This window comes from Sinocyclocheilus anshuiensis, unplaced genomic scaffold (genome assembly GCF_001515605.1).
Source record: "Sinocyclocheilus anshuiensis isolate Anshui unplaced genomic scaffold, SAMN03320099.WGS_v1.1 scaffold617, whole genome shotgun sequence".
Taxonomy (NCBI): Eukaryota; Metazoa; Chordata; class Actinopteri; order Cypriniformes; family Cyprinidae; genus Sinocyclocheilus; species Sinocyclocheilus anshuiensis.
The window spans coordinates 724,048-737,992 of NW_015539890.1; the positions used below are offsets into that span (position 1 = coordinate 724,048).

Consider the following 13,945-nt stretch of genomic DNA (forward strand, 5'->3'; position numbering starts at 1 on the left):
GAAACTGCTTTAGTCCCGATCGATTTGTTAGGTTATTTCAAGCCAGGTCTTGGACTTTAATCCCCGCTTTTCTTAGCGTCTTTTATGAAACAGCCCCCAGGTTTATTTCAGTTAGTCTGACTCACTGTCAGTTGATTTGGTTAAAAATAAGTCAGACTAACTGAAATATGCCAGGCTTATTTGGTAAACTTGTTTTATGAAACAGGCCCCAGGCTTTGCCAAGCCAAAGTTTCTGTGAAATAAGATGCTAAGTGTAAAATATGGTGTAGAATATGGTCAAACAAACAAAACAGAACAAAAAACAAAAACAAAATAAGTGTAGAACATGGTCAAAAAAAAAAAATTAAATTCATACCAGGCTTTGCCAAGCCAAAGTTTCTGTGAAATAAGATCCTAAGTGTAGAATACGGTGTAGAATATGGTCAAACAAACAAAACGGAACAGAACAAAAAACAAATAAAATAAAATAATTTATACAAGGCTTTGCCAAGCCAAAGTTTCTAGTTATGAAATAAGAGGCTACACAAGTGTAGAATATGGTCTTTTATATACCGCAGCATCTGCTGATGAGACAGCATCACTCCTCACATCACTATGGTGATTCATCCTCACCTCTCCATCTGTTTGTGTTGTTTCTCCTCTCGAGCCTGTGCTTTCATCTGCTGCACCTCGATGGTGTCCGGCTTCCTGCGGCGCATGTAAAGCTCATGGTTCCCCATACACAGCTGTAGGATACGTTTATTAATGCGCAACCGCGGGGCGTAGAACACAAAATCCTGCAGGGTTAAGAAGGAAGAGACAAGATGTAAATGCAGGGGTTACAAATCAGTCAATTTATGGATCTTTGACCAGATTACTAACTGTGTATTTATTTAATAAAGTCCTGTGATAATGTAAATGTAAAACCTACAGAAAGCTGTTGTTCGGAGCAGCTGGATCTGACGCTCAGAGATAACGCTCTATGAAGGCCAGACTGTCAAGAGGAGACTGATTGCTGGTGTTTATCAGCCAAAACAGCCCTGCTAAAACTAATGACTCTTAACTGTAAAACTGCAGACGTTACAGTGATTTAGTGTTTGTGTGTCAAAACAAAGCTGAAGCATCCCTAGAGAGCATCTTTTCAAGGTTTTTTGAGTGTCACATTGCAGTGTCGTTCCAGTAATAGTTATACACTCTAATAGTATTTATAATAGTGTTATGCTGAAAATCCTTAATCTAATTTGTTGTTCCCAGTCAAAATTGGCCAGCCTTTTAAAAATGATCACTAGATTTTGTATCCAAAATGTAATCCTAGATGTTCTAACATTAGTGTGACATAAGATGATCGTATATTAGGGTGGAATAAAACAAGCTTTATTCTCGCCGAGGCAGTTTTTCAGTTTCAGGTGGGACTGTGAGGTATGAAGGCAGCTCGTGTCGCAATCATAGTTTCACTTACTGGAGCTTTTTTATCTATAGGCTTGATGGCAAACTTCTTATCGTTGAAGGAAATGTTTCTTATTTCGCTCCAGGGGAATCCAATTTTCGGAGTGAGTCTGTAAAGACAATGATGAAACAATGATAAGTGTTCTATATTCATTCCAAACATACAGTCACGCAAGACAAACACTGTAGGGTGGATGAAACATGAAAACCCTATTTGAAAAACGTGGATGACAACGATCAGATCTCTGGTTGCTGATCGAGCAAAAATCTAAATATTAGCACCGAGATGGGTTTGTAATGCAGTGAGAATGTTGTAGCACAGGCATGATGGTCGAGGAATGTGAAGACAAGGACGGGCCTGTGATTAACGTGAGCGGATGACTTCGTCGCAGTGAGGAGTGTGCCGTGTGATCTCTTTGTGGAGCTCATGGGAGTGGCGTTACAACTACGCCTTCTAACGTGCATGTCACACCGTCTCGGTGCGTAGCTGAGAGAACACAAAGCTACCGCGGCCCACCTCGCTTGACACACCACAAACGTTCCCTAAAACCAAATGGTTAAAATAATTAATGATGGTAATAAAAATGGTATGTAACATTGTAACTCATTCAATTGTTCTTTTTTATTTTTATTAAATAATCTTTACAAAAAAAAGAAATTCATAGTGCTAACCATATTTTAACAGTAACACTTTACAATAAGGTCACATTAGATAACATTAGTTATTGCATTAACAATGAGCAGTACCTTTGTTGCAGTATTAATTCATCTTCACATTCATTCATCACATTCATTCATTGTTAACTAATTCCCATTAAATATTGTCCACAGATACAACTTTTGATTTGAATAATGTATTAGTAAATGTTGAAACTGACATAGATGAATAAATGCTTTAGAAGTATTTTTCATTGGCTACGTTTACATGCTAATTTTTGGTTCAATCGGACTGAATTCATTCCGATTGATGAATCTGAATGTAGTGTTTACAATGCACGCTAAATAAAGTGATTGGGTTGATGTGCACGTTTATATTTCACAAGCTTCAAATTGGAATGATTTTTTTTTTGACATGCGCACACTGCACAAATATAGAGTTTCTCACTGTTTGCACATAATAACCACTCTCCTACATGGTTTCTTTATTTGTTTTTTAACAGCAGAATTAATATTTATCCATTTATGGATAAATATACATATAAACCGCTGTGCCGTGCTGCTCATATTTATCACGCAGTAAAAAAGCCCCTCCCCGCGCCCAAAACAGGTTGCCTGTGGATGAGAATCCAAAACAAGGACTGGTGGGAGGTCGTCCTGCTCCACTTCACAGTTGCCGAGTGAAAGGAGAGTTTTATAATGACAGGACACACATTTATACAACACTTTATTCAAAAGGAAGAACCGCTCGTTCCGCGAATCATACGTCATTACGCTATTTCTGCGTCATTGCACATGTGCAGTGCTTTCGGTTTCGGGGTTTAATCCGATCGAGTGTTTACATGCACTCTCAATCGTATTAGAAAAGGAATAAACCACCCCCTTCAATCCGATCGAAATTTCATTCCGATCGAGGTCAATCGGATCGATTAAGGCGTTTACATGAAGGCTTTTCAGTCCGATTGAGCCGTCAATCCGATTACAAATGGATTATTTGGTTGCATGTAAACGTAGCCATTGTTAGTTTAACTAATGCAGTTAACTAATGTGATCTTATTGTAAAGTTCTACCATTTAAACAATTGAAGCAAATATTGTAGTTTAAATGTACTACCACTACTACTATTAATAATAATAATAATTCAAAATCCTTTTCCATTGAGATTCCATGTTTTAATGTTTTATATTTGCAACTATGGCATTTTGGTGGTACATTTTATGGTACGTTTACAGGGTATGGCAGTATAGCAAAAGCGGATTTATTCATCAAAAGGCTAGCATGATGATTTTTATCTGTGTTTTGTGGTATGTGTCTATGTTTGGTATATCGCTGGTGTGGTCAAAGACAATCATGGTTGATAATGAAGATGTATTGTATTGCATTGTATAGAATACAACACGACTCTTGACAGTTTCATTTTTCCTATCATATATTTTATAGCATTTATATTATTTTAAAGAGGCCATAGTTTTTGTCCTCGTAGTGCTATGATTGTACATTTGGTCTATAAAATGTTTATGAATACAGCTCCAGAAAGATTGTTGTGTGACTTGGTCTAGGTGGAACAGAGCTGCTAAAACATGCTTGCTTAGTTTTTCCTCTTGTGGACAGAAGGCATACAACATTTTTAATAGATTATTCTACCTTTTAAATGAAGGAAAATGCTAAATTGTATTAGAATAAAAATACATTTTATATTATTAAACAATTATAGGTTCAATTATAGGTTTATTTTAAGGTGTCCTTGTTATACTGCAATTACACAAATAAGTGCCGAGTAATAGTAATTAACAACATATACTTACTATATAGGATTAGGTCTGGTTTACGGTTAGTTGCTTGTAATTATGCATAATTTACTGTTATTACTATAGAAAGTACATGTAAAATGTGCAACAAGGACACTGCAAAATAAAGTGTTACCCAATTATCTAATAATAAGAATGGTAATGCTTTTTTAAAGATTAGAATTCTACAAATCTTGTTTGTTCTTTCTTCAAGTATTTACTGTTCTAACATTGGTTTGATGGGGATAATGGAAAAAGAAAGAAAGTAAACAAAAACACTTTGTACTGCATTTTGGCATTGACTATTACATTTTCCATCACTTCTCATAGCGTTCAGTGTTAAACTATGACTACATGCTTTTGGAGACTGGCATGTTGTCAGTTAAGACAGTTAATCTGAAACAAATGTGAAGGATATGGGCCACCCAGCAGAACGAGCACAGCTAACGCAACAACACAAACGAAGATCCAACGAATGTGAACTATTTCACAGGTCGTTGTGCAACATGGTTTTCTTATCTTTACATTTGTGTACTTGCAAAGCCTTCTCTCGGTCACATACACAATCCTTGCCCAATGTTTTCAAGGACTACATAGCTTGAAAAACCAGTCTTTGTTGCTATGGTTAAAATAGAGGGCATTGTGGGGAAAAAGCCATTAAAAAGCCACTGCACTTACGTACACACACACACACACACACAGATCTCTGTTTATGGAAAGACGAGCACCTGTGAACAATGTCCTCAAACCAAACTAAATCACAACACATGCAATTTGGGGGAAAAAAAACCCCCAAAAAACAATCATACCACAATCATACAGTACATATTAGGATTACAATCTTATACCATTATTTTACCATAGTACTGCCACAATGCATTTAAAAGAAGAGAAAAACACGTTGGAGTTGAAATAGCACTTGAGATGTGAATAATGTCAAATGAATGTAGGGAAAGGCTGAACTCACTTGTCTTCTTTCTCATAGATATTTAGGCCCAGGGCATCCACACCCAGCCTCAGCTCTGTTCCCTTCTTGTTCTTGATGTCAAAGTAGTTCACCCCATACATTTCCAGATCCTGAGCAATCTTCAGGTACTCAAGCATTGCGTCCTCTCTAAGAACAGTGAATAACCACTTTCAGTTTCTAATAGGCTGGTGAATGATGTGACCAAAATCTTTTAGCATAGTATATGTTTTTTTTTTAATTGTAATAATAGTATATCACAATGTAGTCATAACTAGGGTTTTACACATTATATAATATATTATATATTACATAATCATACGGTATAGCTTAGAATGACATAATCCAGTAAATTAAATACTAAAGGCACTTAATTTCACATAATTTAGTGTAAACTAGTGCTGTCAAACGATTAATCGCGATTAATCGCATCCAAAATAAAAGTTTTTGTTTACATAATATGCGTGTTTACTGTGTATATTTATTATGTATATATAAATACAAACACATGCATGCATATATTTAAGAAAAATGTGTTATGAATATATTAAATATATTTATATATAATATAAAATATAAGAATATGAATATATAAATGTATAAACGTAAATATTTTAAATTGAAATAAAATATAAATTAGATTTAACAACTTAATAAATAATGTCCATAAAACTAATTGAAATAAATTTTAGTTGAAGCACTTAAATGACTAAAAGTATAATAAAAGTTAAATACATATATAATAAATAATAATAAATAATTAAATGAATCAATAATAAATACAACTTAAACTAAAATTAAAATGAAAACTGAAAAAAATTAAACATTCAAAATATTAATGAATACTGAAAAAGTATATAAATAATACTAAAATAACCCCAAAATGATTATTTCCTTTTTATATGAAATTTGACTATAAATCAAGATAAAATTAGACATAAAACAGCTGATATAGGCACACCTGTGACTGCACTTCAGTTTAATTCTATGTTAATATGGAAAGTTGAGACTTTAGCAACCATAAACAACCTACAGTGACAAGTGACATTTATAATTGCATGGTATACGGTATATGTCAAACCACCAGGGCCTATAGACTGATATATCAAGCAAGTCAATTATTAGGCATCAGTCAATAAATGTGCTTGACTGACCAACTGACAGAAGTGTTAGTTTCTTATTTCTACAATCAACTGACATTTTAAAATCTACATTTAGCATTGAGGCCCATTCTCACACCAAGAACGATAACTATAAAGATCCTACAACAATAACTTTGAGAACGTCGTCAACTTACTTGAGCATTCCACGATGCTCCTCGTGCCACACCTGAATCCTCTCCTCCCACTGGTCCCGTGACAACTTGTGCTGGTCTAGAACCCTGCAATCAAACAACAGGAGGGACAAAGACTCATTTCCAAAGGTTCTAAACCTTTAACTGTTCTCCAAAACCAAATTCTGATGAGCAATGATGGCAGAATTCAAATCCTATACTTCCAGGAGCACATGCCCCAGTTAAGCCAATCCTGTGTGTCTCACCGTTGGGGCAGGAGGCGATCTGAGGTCAGGTATCCAGGCCTGTGCACTTCCTTGCTGAAATCACCAAATTTGGCCTGCACCGAATAGGAGCCCAGAAGCACCGCAGTCTCTGGAGGACAGTAGATTTCATCACTCAGAATGGCATCTTTCACTTGCATGAAGAACAGCTTTTGAGTGATATCCTGGATCAACTCATCCGCCACATCTTCTGGGAAGAACTTGGCACGGAATTTAAACTGGAGAGGGTTCTCCTTCTTCACATCCTGAGAGGAGACCTGAAAAAAAAAAAAAAAAAAAAAAGAGTGTTAGGATTTTATACTGAGCTTTTGCTGACTACTCATGAATGTTTTACTACTCCAAATATGTTTCAGCACATTTAGGCCACAGCCAAGGAGATATTTGTAGGATATAAATAAATATATATAACATTAAATGAATATTATGAATATACCATTATATAAATAAATGTGTTTATTTATTTATTCACCAGTCAGTCCTCTAATCTGGTGTGCATTTCCCAAAACCATCATTATTTAACAATGGTCGCAAGTTTCATTGAACTCCATTGGTAACGGATATACAACTTTGCAATATTTCACTTTCCGGACACGGTGCTTCTCTTTAGTTGACAACGTCTACTTCATAAGAGCTTCTTATTCCAATTTTGGGAAGATTGTTGCGTTAGGGTTAGGGTTAGGCTTAGGTTAGGTTAACCCTAACCATAACGCATGTTGCGTTCTCCCAGCTGAGCCTTTCTGAGACACTGAAAACATCAGACTGTGATCTGCTCATGTGTAAATGAACACAGTGCTGTGCTTCTCTCTGAAACATGCAGCACATAAATTAATTCAATTACATAACAGCTTTTGCGATTTGATGTTTGCACTAAGCCATATTGCAATTCCAAATTATTTCAATTAATCGTGCAGCCTGAATGGAGTGAAGTTGGGTTTTTTTCAAGTAACCGCGCATTCAGCCATAAACACCAAACCAATCAGTTTTGTCAAATATGGGTGTTTCAGGGTTAAACAAGTCTCTTCATTTCAAGCTCTGATCTGTGAAGTGTTTACAAGTGGAATTAACCCAAACAAGTTTCTTTTCCTGAAAATCTCCCTTTTTCTTTGACTGCACCTGATTTACGGTGGGTTAAAATCGTAGTTATGTTTATAGTTTATTAATATTTCACACCTTTTTAAAATAACAGTCCTTCTAGGACACATACAGTATAGTTCTGGCCATAGCTAGCTAGTAAAATCATAGGTCACATTAAATGTAACTTAAATCACATATCAATTTATTACGTACAATTCAAGTTCTATGTTCATAAATGTTTGTAGAACTGATCTAAGATTTCTCACTGCATGCACTGGTAAATATTACAAAAAAAAAAAGACAAATCTTGTATTCAGAAAATTTGACTAACAACGGGGGTTTGGGTTTTCTGTGTAGATTTATTACCATGTGGATGTAAATATAACCTCTTCATATTGTAAACCATATCAATTAGTAATTCAAATTAGTCCTCATGATGATAAAGTTCATAATAATTCTCAATGGTCCATTCCTGATATTCATTTTACAATTTAGATTAAAGTAAATATTAAAGGACCAAGCAGTGTTGCTGTGTTGCTCATGCTTGCATTTTGAAAGCTTCATCCTTATTCTAATAATCAATAAAACAATCAAACTACAAAAGTCAGACTAACACAATTGGGGAAAAAATATAATTCAATCTCACAAAAAGTAATTCATTTCCATGTATGAGGAAATCCGCTTTCCTCTGAAGTATATTGTATCAGCTGTACGAAGATAACGAGGAAACACACAATTGAAATGTTCAACCTACTGATTGTGTCACAGTCCAACAGGTGAAAGGCATGTATGAGTAATCTATGCTTGGGAATCTATATGTCATCAAAAATGTCAAATACTCAAATGTATTTATGAAAACACGGAGTACTTCCTTAAAGTACTGGACTGTAGTCAGGATAGAAAGCGAAAACCCTGACTAAAGTCTATTAAAACACATTCTGTAGAGAAAATCAGAATATAATTGTTGTGCTAAATGTACAATTACCTTTTTATCAAGTTTCAGCCATGTAAGGTACCCTTTGCTGTCCATATACTGTAGTCCGAAGTACCATATTTCACGTAACCCGATGGTCTTCACCACCTGTCAGGGGGAAAAAAATGACACCTTTTAGCACACAATAAATAGATGAATGAATTATTAAGCGGTTGCTGACTGCTTTGCGACTATTGTATACTTAGTGCTTTGAAATCCAACAGAGCACAGGGTTACATTTCCTTGAAAACAGAATAAAGGCCATATTTAAAGAATATACTGAATATATATATTTTGGTCTTCTTTCCATCACAAAGTACTGCAAGTCATTAGCTCATTCACACTCATTAGTTTTTGCAGGAGTGGAGGGTGATGAGCACCAGGAGCCCTGAAGGGAAAACTTCAGATTTCAATGGGTATACATGCACGTACACAATTTCCCAGAGGCTTTGTGCAAGATGGTATTTATTACTGTTTTGGCAAATGTTGCAGCTCTAATGCAGTGGCCGTTACCTGCTAGTCCAACAGGAGTTTAGAGCAACAGCCCGAGAGTATACAAACTTATTGAATTTTCAACATTTGCACCACTTTTCAAATGTTTTGGGTCAGTAATTATTATTATTATTTTTTGTTTTGTAAAGCTAACATACTGAGCTATGGTGGTCATGTCATCTTTACGTGATACTATGAAAAAATACATGTTTAAAATAAAACATGTACTGATCTAGTAAGTGTCACACATTCAGTATGCATAACCACCTAAATAAAAATACACACAGAACATGTGCCATCTGTAACCTTTTGAAACAAAAACTGCACTGCAGGAAATGTTAAGTGCAAATTTACTAATAGGTTTCATTTTCTCAGATGTCCTGTTTTTTTTTTTTCTTCTTCCACCAACACAAATACAGTTTTCCGGAGTTTGATTGTGATTGGCAGCAAAGAATTACCCCCAAAGCATTTGCATGTATGTGTGTCAATGACATGACAGACAATTAGTTTCCAAGTGCGATTCTGTTTATAAAGCACACAACCACACTCGCCTTTAAATGATTGTTGTCCTGAAAATTTACGGGAGTCCGGTCAGTAAAATGAGCTTGTCAGACTAGTAACCAACCAAACTGTACAAGACTGACAACAGTATTTTTCGTCTGTGTGAATGCAGCTGAAGAACACTTCAGTTAGGGGAAAAATTATGGTAGAAAATCTAAACAGAAATCTCATGACAAATGTTTTACAGATCTGCATTTGATAAAAACAACATTTCAACAATATTTTTCTTCAACCAATCAGATCTTCTATTGCACTTCGATTGCCTTTTATAACCATTCACAATCATACCATATTCCTGGAAAAAGAAAATAAAAATCCAAACAAGTTGACAAGGACATAACAAATGCTGTAAACCAGCTCAACAGGTTCTAAGCTCACTGACAAAGCTATTCGAGAAAGTGGGTTTAACCTAAGTAGAGTAATACCTAGAATTTATTTAAACTTTTTTTTTTCCATTAAAAAACAGCAATAACCAGCTTTAAAATAGGTGCGTTTCAACCCAATGAGAAGAAATGCAAGAGTCAACCAGACCCGGGTCACGGCACCGATTTCTGAATTTCAAGACTAAATTTAGGTAACATTATTTAAATTAAACACCCTGCTAAGATTTATTTAATAAGAACATAACATACTTATCCATAATGCTCTGGACTTTAAGAACTCTTTTTTTTTTGTATGCATCTCAGTCTGCCAGCATGGACAGTTGGACTGCCAGAGGCTTCAGTGCAAACCTCTCATCTATGCCATGTGCCATCCACAGTTCATGACTGGCTCATAGCACTTACTCTGAAGTGGAGACTGCTTCAGCTGTGGGTTCTGTTATGAATGGGAAAACTAGAGTGTGGTCATAGAGAAACAGCCCTTATTCACTGTTTCCACAGTCGTGGCAGTCAATGAGTACATCAGTGTAATGGTCAGTGAGTCATACGTCAAGGGATATGCTCTTTTAAAGAAGAAAAACCCTTCCTGTGAGGTTTTCGTGGTGTTCTGGGCCTTCTATTTGCAGGGGATTATCCCATGTCACCAAGCCGGTAATTAAATTAGGTCATAGGCATCGGTGCTACTGATGCCCAGTGAAGTCTGAGTTTGTTCTGTTAACTGTCCTTAACTGTTTGTTACCATTATTTTAAATACACATTTTTTATATAAATGTATATGTATAAAATGATCATTTAAAATACAATTTTTATTTAAAAATGATAACAATTCTTTCATTTTTTTATACATTTTATATTCAAATAATCCAATATAAGTTTAGATTTAAAAAAAATTTCCTCCTGCTCTTTTTTTTGTGCTTAACGTACGCTTTGCACTCCTGCTTTTGCTTGAGCAACAAGTATTTGACTAAGAAAACAAATGTAAATTTCTCTTTTATATTCTTGATTTACCTTTTAACATTTCTCTGAATAACCGTTTACAATCTTTTTCCTCTCTGCTTCAGCTGAGGGACATGGATTTGTTTAAGATCAAGAAATTGTCAGAGAATGAGAAGCCGTCATTGAGGGATTAAAATAATTGATCGCAGATGTCAGGTATACAGTACACTGTCTGTTACACAACCAGAACTGCTAAGAAATGAGTCCAATCAATTGTATCTTTTTCATGGAACCCATTCCCTTGAATCCATTTAGGTAAAGTGAATAGTAACCGTGAATAGAATTTGCAAACAAGTCTGCATTTTTGTGCATGCATCTCATTACACACCAGAGTCGGGGCGCATATCTCATCAACTGTGCTCTTAAAAAAAAAAATACTGAATATTTTCAGTGACTGATATTTCAGGTAATTTTTTTCTTGTATGTAATAATAAATACAATTTACGTGAAATGGCAGAAAACCTTAAAGGGGTCCTATTATGCTTTTTCACTTTTTTAACTTTAGTTACTCTGTAATGTTGCTGTTTGAGCATAAAAAAGATCTGCAAAGTTACAAAGCCCACTTCAAAAGGAGATATTTTATTTAACAGAAATTTTTCAAAATTTCACTTTTCAAAAACTACAACGGATGACTCGTTTGGACTACAACGCATATTTTCTGGGATTTGTGATATCACAAATATCGACGAATGGGACGAGACCTGGTTGAGCTGCACTAGAGAAGGCAACGAGTGTTATCACTATGTCGGAGACACGCTAGCTTTCCCAAGGCAGACGAACTTAGAGTGGTTACAATCATCCGGGTTTAAATCGCGCTCAAATTGATTTGATTTTGATGCAATATTTACACTGAAGCTCGCAGGCTTCTATGGTAAGGGGCATGACATTTCCCGACCAGGCGCTGAGTGGAGCAACACAACACACACTGGCCCAGCTAACCAATCACAACACACACTGGCCCAGCTAACCAATCACAGCACACACTGGCCCAGCTAACCAATCACAACACACACCACACACTGGCCCAGCTAACCAATCACAACACACACCACACACTGGCCCAGCTAACCAATCACAACACACACCACACACTGGCCCAGCTAACCAATCACAACACACACCACACACTGGCCCAGCTAACCAATCACAACACACACCGGCCCAGCAAACAAAATCAAGACTTTGTAAAAGAGCATAATATGACCCCTTTAAGAGTTTAAGCTAACTCTCTGAAAACTGTTTGTAAAGCATGTTTCAGTATTCATGCACATGATCCTAACCAATGCTTGTTAATTCATCTATTTCTTTTCTGGATGTTTAGTTGCAGACCTGGTCAAATAGCTGCTTGCCAGTTGTGCTGGGCTGAACGGCAAACTCCAGCTCCGCGTCCATCGAAGTGACGCGAACATTTACCTAAAGAGAGAGAGAAAAAAAAAAATTCACATTAGCAACCACTGTTGACATTTGTGCTGTTAAATAAAAAAAAAAAGCAGTTGAGAGCAAAATGGTCATCTATTACAAGATGGTTACAACTTTAGATTTTACGGTTTTCATTTTATAGAAGCAATTTCAGAAGCAAAGGAAAGAAAAAAAAAAATCTGCAATGGTGAGACGATCACAAGCACGCTGGCCAAAAACAAACAAACAAACATGTATATGTTGATAACTTTAGTCTGAATGTGTAGCAAGCTGATGACCCAGACTATCGTTCTTGAAGCAGACATGGCTTGAAAGAAACTGGGAAAACAGCAGGAGTGGCTTCACAGAACAATGTGCCTCAGCCACTATTTGTAAAGGGGAAATGCCAATCTATTCTACTGTTAATGTTTGACAGGACTAAGTCAACAAGAAAAAGGCTGAAACCGCTCTACAATCAAATTAGTACCATTTTATGGGACAACAAAGTGTCATTTTAAAGCACTTTCCCAAGAAATACCAAACGGAGGCGTTTCCTCACAATGAACAGACAACAAACTCACAGAATCAAGGAACAATAAATCATTTGTGAGAGCCAATTGAAAAGAAAGAAAAAAAAAAATCACATCTAGGTGAAAGTATTCATTTTAGTTCTCATCCAGGAAAAGACGACAGCAGTCTAAGAGGAGTTTCCAATAGACAAGAATTACCATTGTTGAGATCGTAAAGCACAATCATAAAGCACACATCTGATTCAGTGATCCATATTCATGTGATTACCATGTGAACTGTTAGCAATGATGGCGGCTGAACAAAAATAAGCGAAGAGACTACTGCTGCAGAATCACAGACACACCATACTGGGTGTGAGCAATGAGTGTGTTGTCTGGTAAGAAAGAATAACCATTTCTAATGATGCAACTGCTTTAAAAGAATTGCTCCACTATGAAATCTCATAACTATGTAAACAGAAACTCACACAAGTGTTCAGACCAAAGCAGTGCAGACAACACAGATTCCACCCTTTCAGCAATACAAAAGCAAAGGAATAGTTCATATCAAAATGACAATTCTGTCATCATTTACTCACACTCACGTTGTTTCACACTGTATGACTTTGTTTTCCATGGAGCACAAAAGGGGGAATTTTAAAGAATGTATGCTACTTGTCATTTTTTTCCAATATATAATATAAATATATATTATTTTTATGATAATTCAGCGGTGATTTTGTGTCATTTTTGAAGCTTCATAGCACCAGTCCACATTGAATAAAAAGTCCATGAAAAAACACCAGTATTTACTTTCTTTCATGGAATATGAAAAGAGAAAAGGTGTCATATGGTGAACGTTGTGTATTAATATTTTAATAATAAAAATACATACATTTTTCATTCATAAAAAATAATTAAAACATAATTTGAAAGTCAGTAATTGCTGTTATAATAATGTACATAATATAGAAAAATTATTTTAAAAAGTTATTTGCCTTTGTACATGGAATATGAAATGTGGGGCTGGTACTTTATTAATAATGTTTCTTTAAAAAGTACTAAAAAACTAAAACAAAAAAACGAATAAATAAATATATAAATAAACATAATAAAAAAATAAAAAAATTACTAAAGCTTTAACTAAAATTTAAAATGAAGACATATATACG

At 35.4% G+C, this 13,945-nt stretch overlaps 1 protein-coding gene across 1 annotated transcript in view; it reads right to left on the reverse strand.

Moving 5' to 3' along the window:
- LOC107685759 (ezrin-like) overlaps positions 1-13,945 on the reverse strand; it is a 28,621-nt gene that overhangs the window by 8,923 nt on the left and 5,753 nt on the right. The window contains exons 3-9 of the mRNA XM_016482464.1: positions 12,196-12,279; positions 8,450-8,545; positions 6,373-6,647; positions 6,131-6,214; positions 4,837-4,983; positions 1,439-1,535; positions 613-776 (exon numbers count right to left, since the gene is read on the reverse strand). Coding sequence (XP_016337950.1) covers positions 613-776; positions 1,439-1,535; positions 4,837-4,983; positions 6,131-6,214; positions 6,373-6,647; positions 8,450-8,545; positions 12,196-12,279 — 947 coding nt within the window. The remainder of the gene's footprint in view (positions 1-612; positions 777-1,438; positions 1,536-4,836; positions 4,984-6,130; positions 6,215-6,372; positions 6,648-8,449; positions 8,546-12,195; positions 12,280-13,945) is intronic.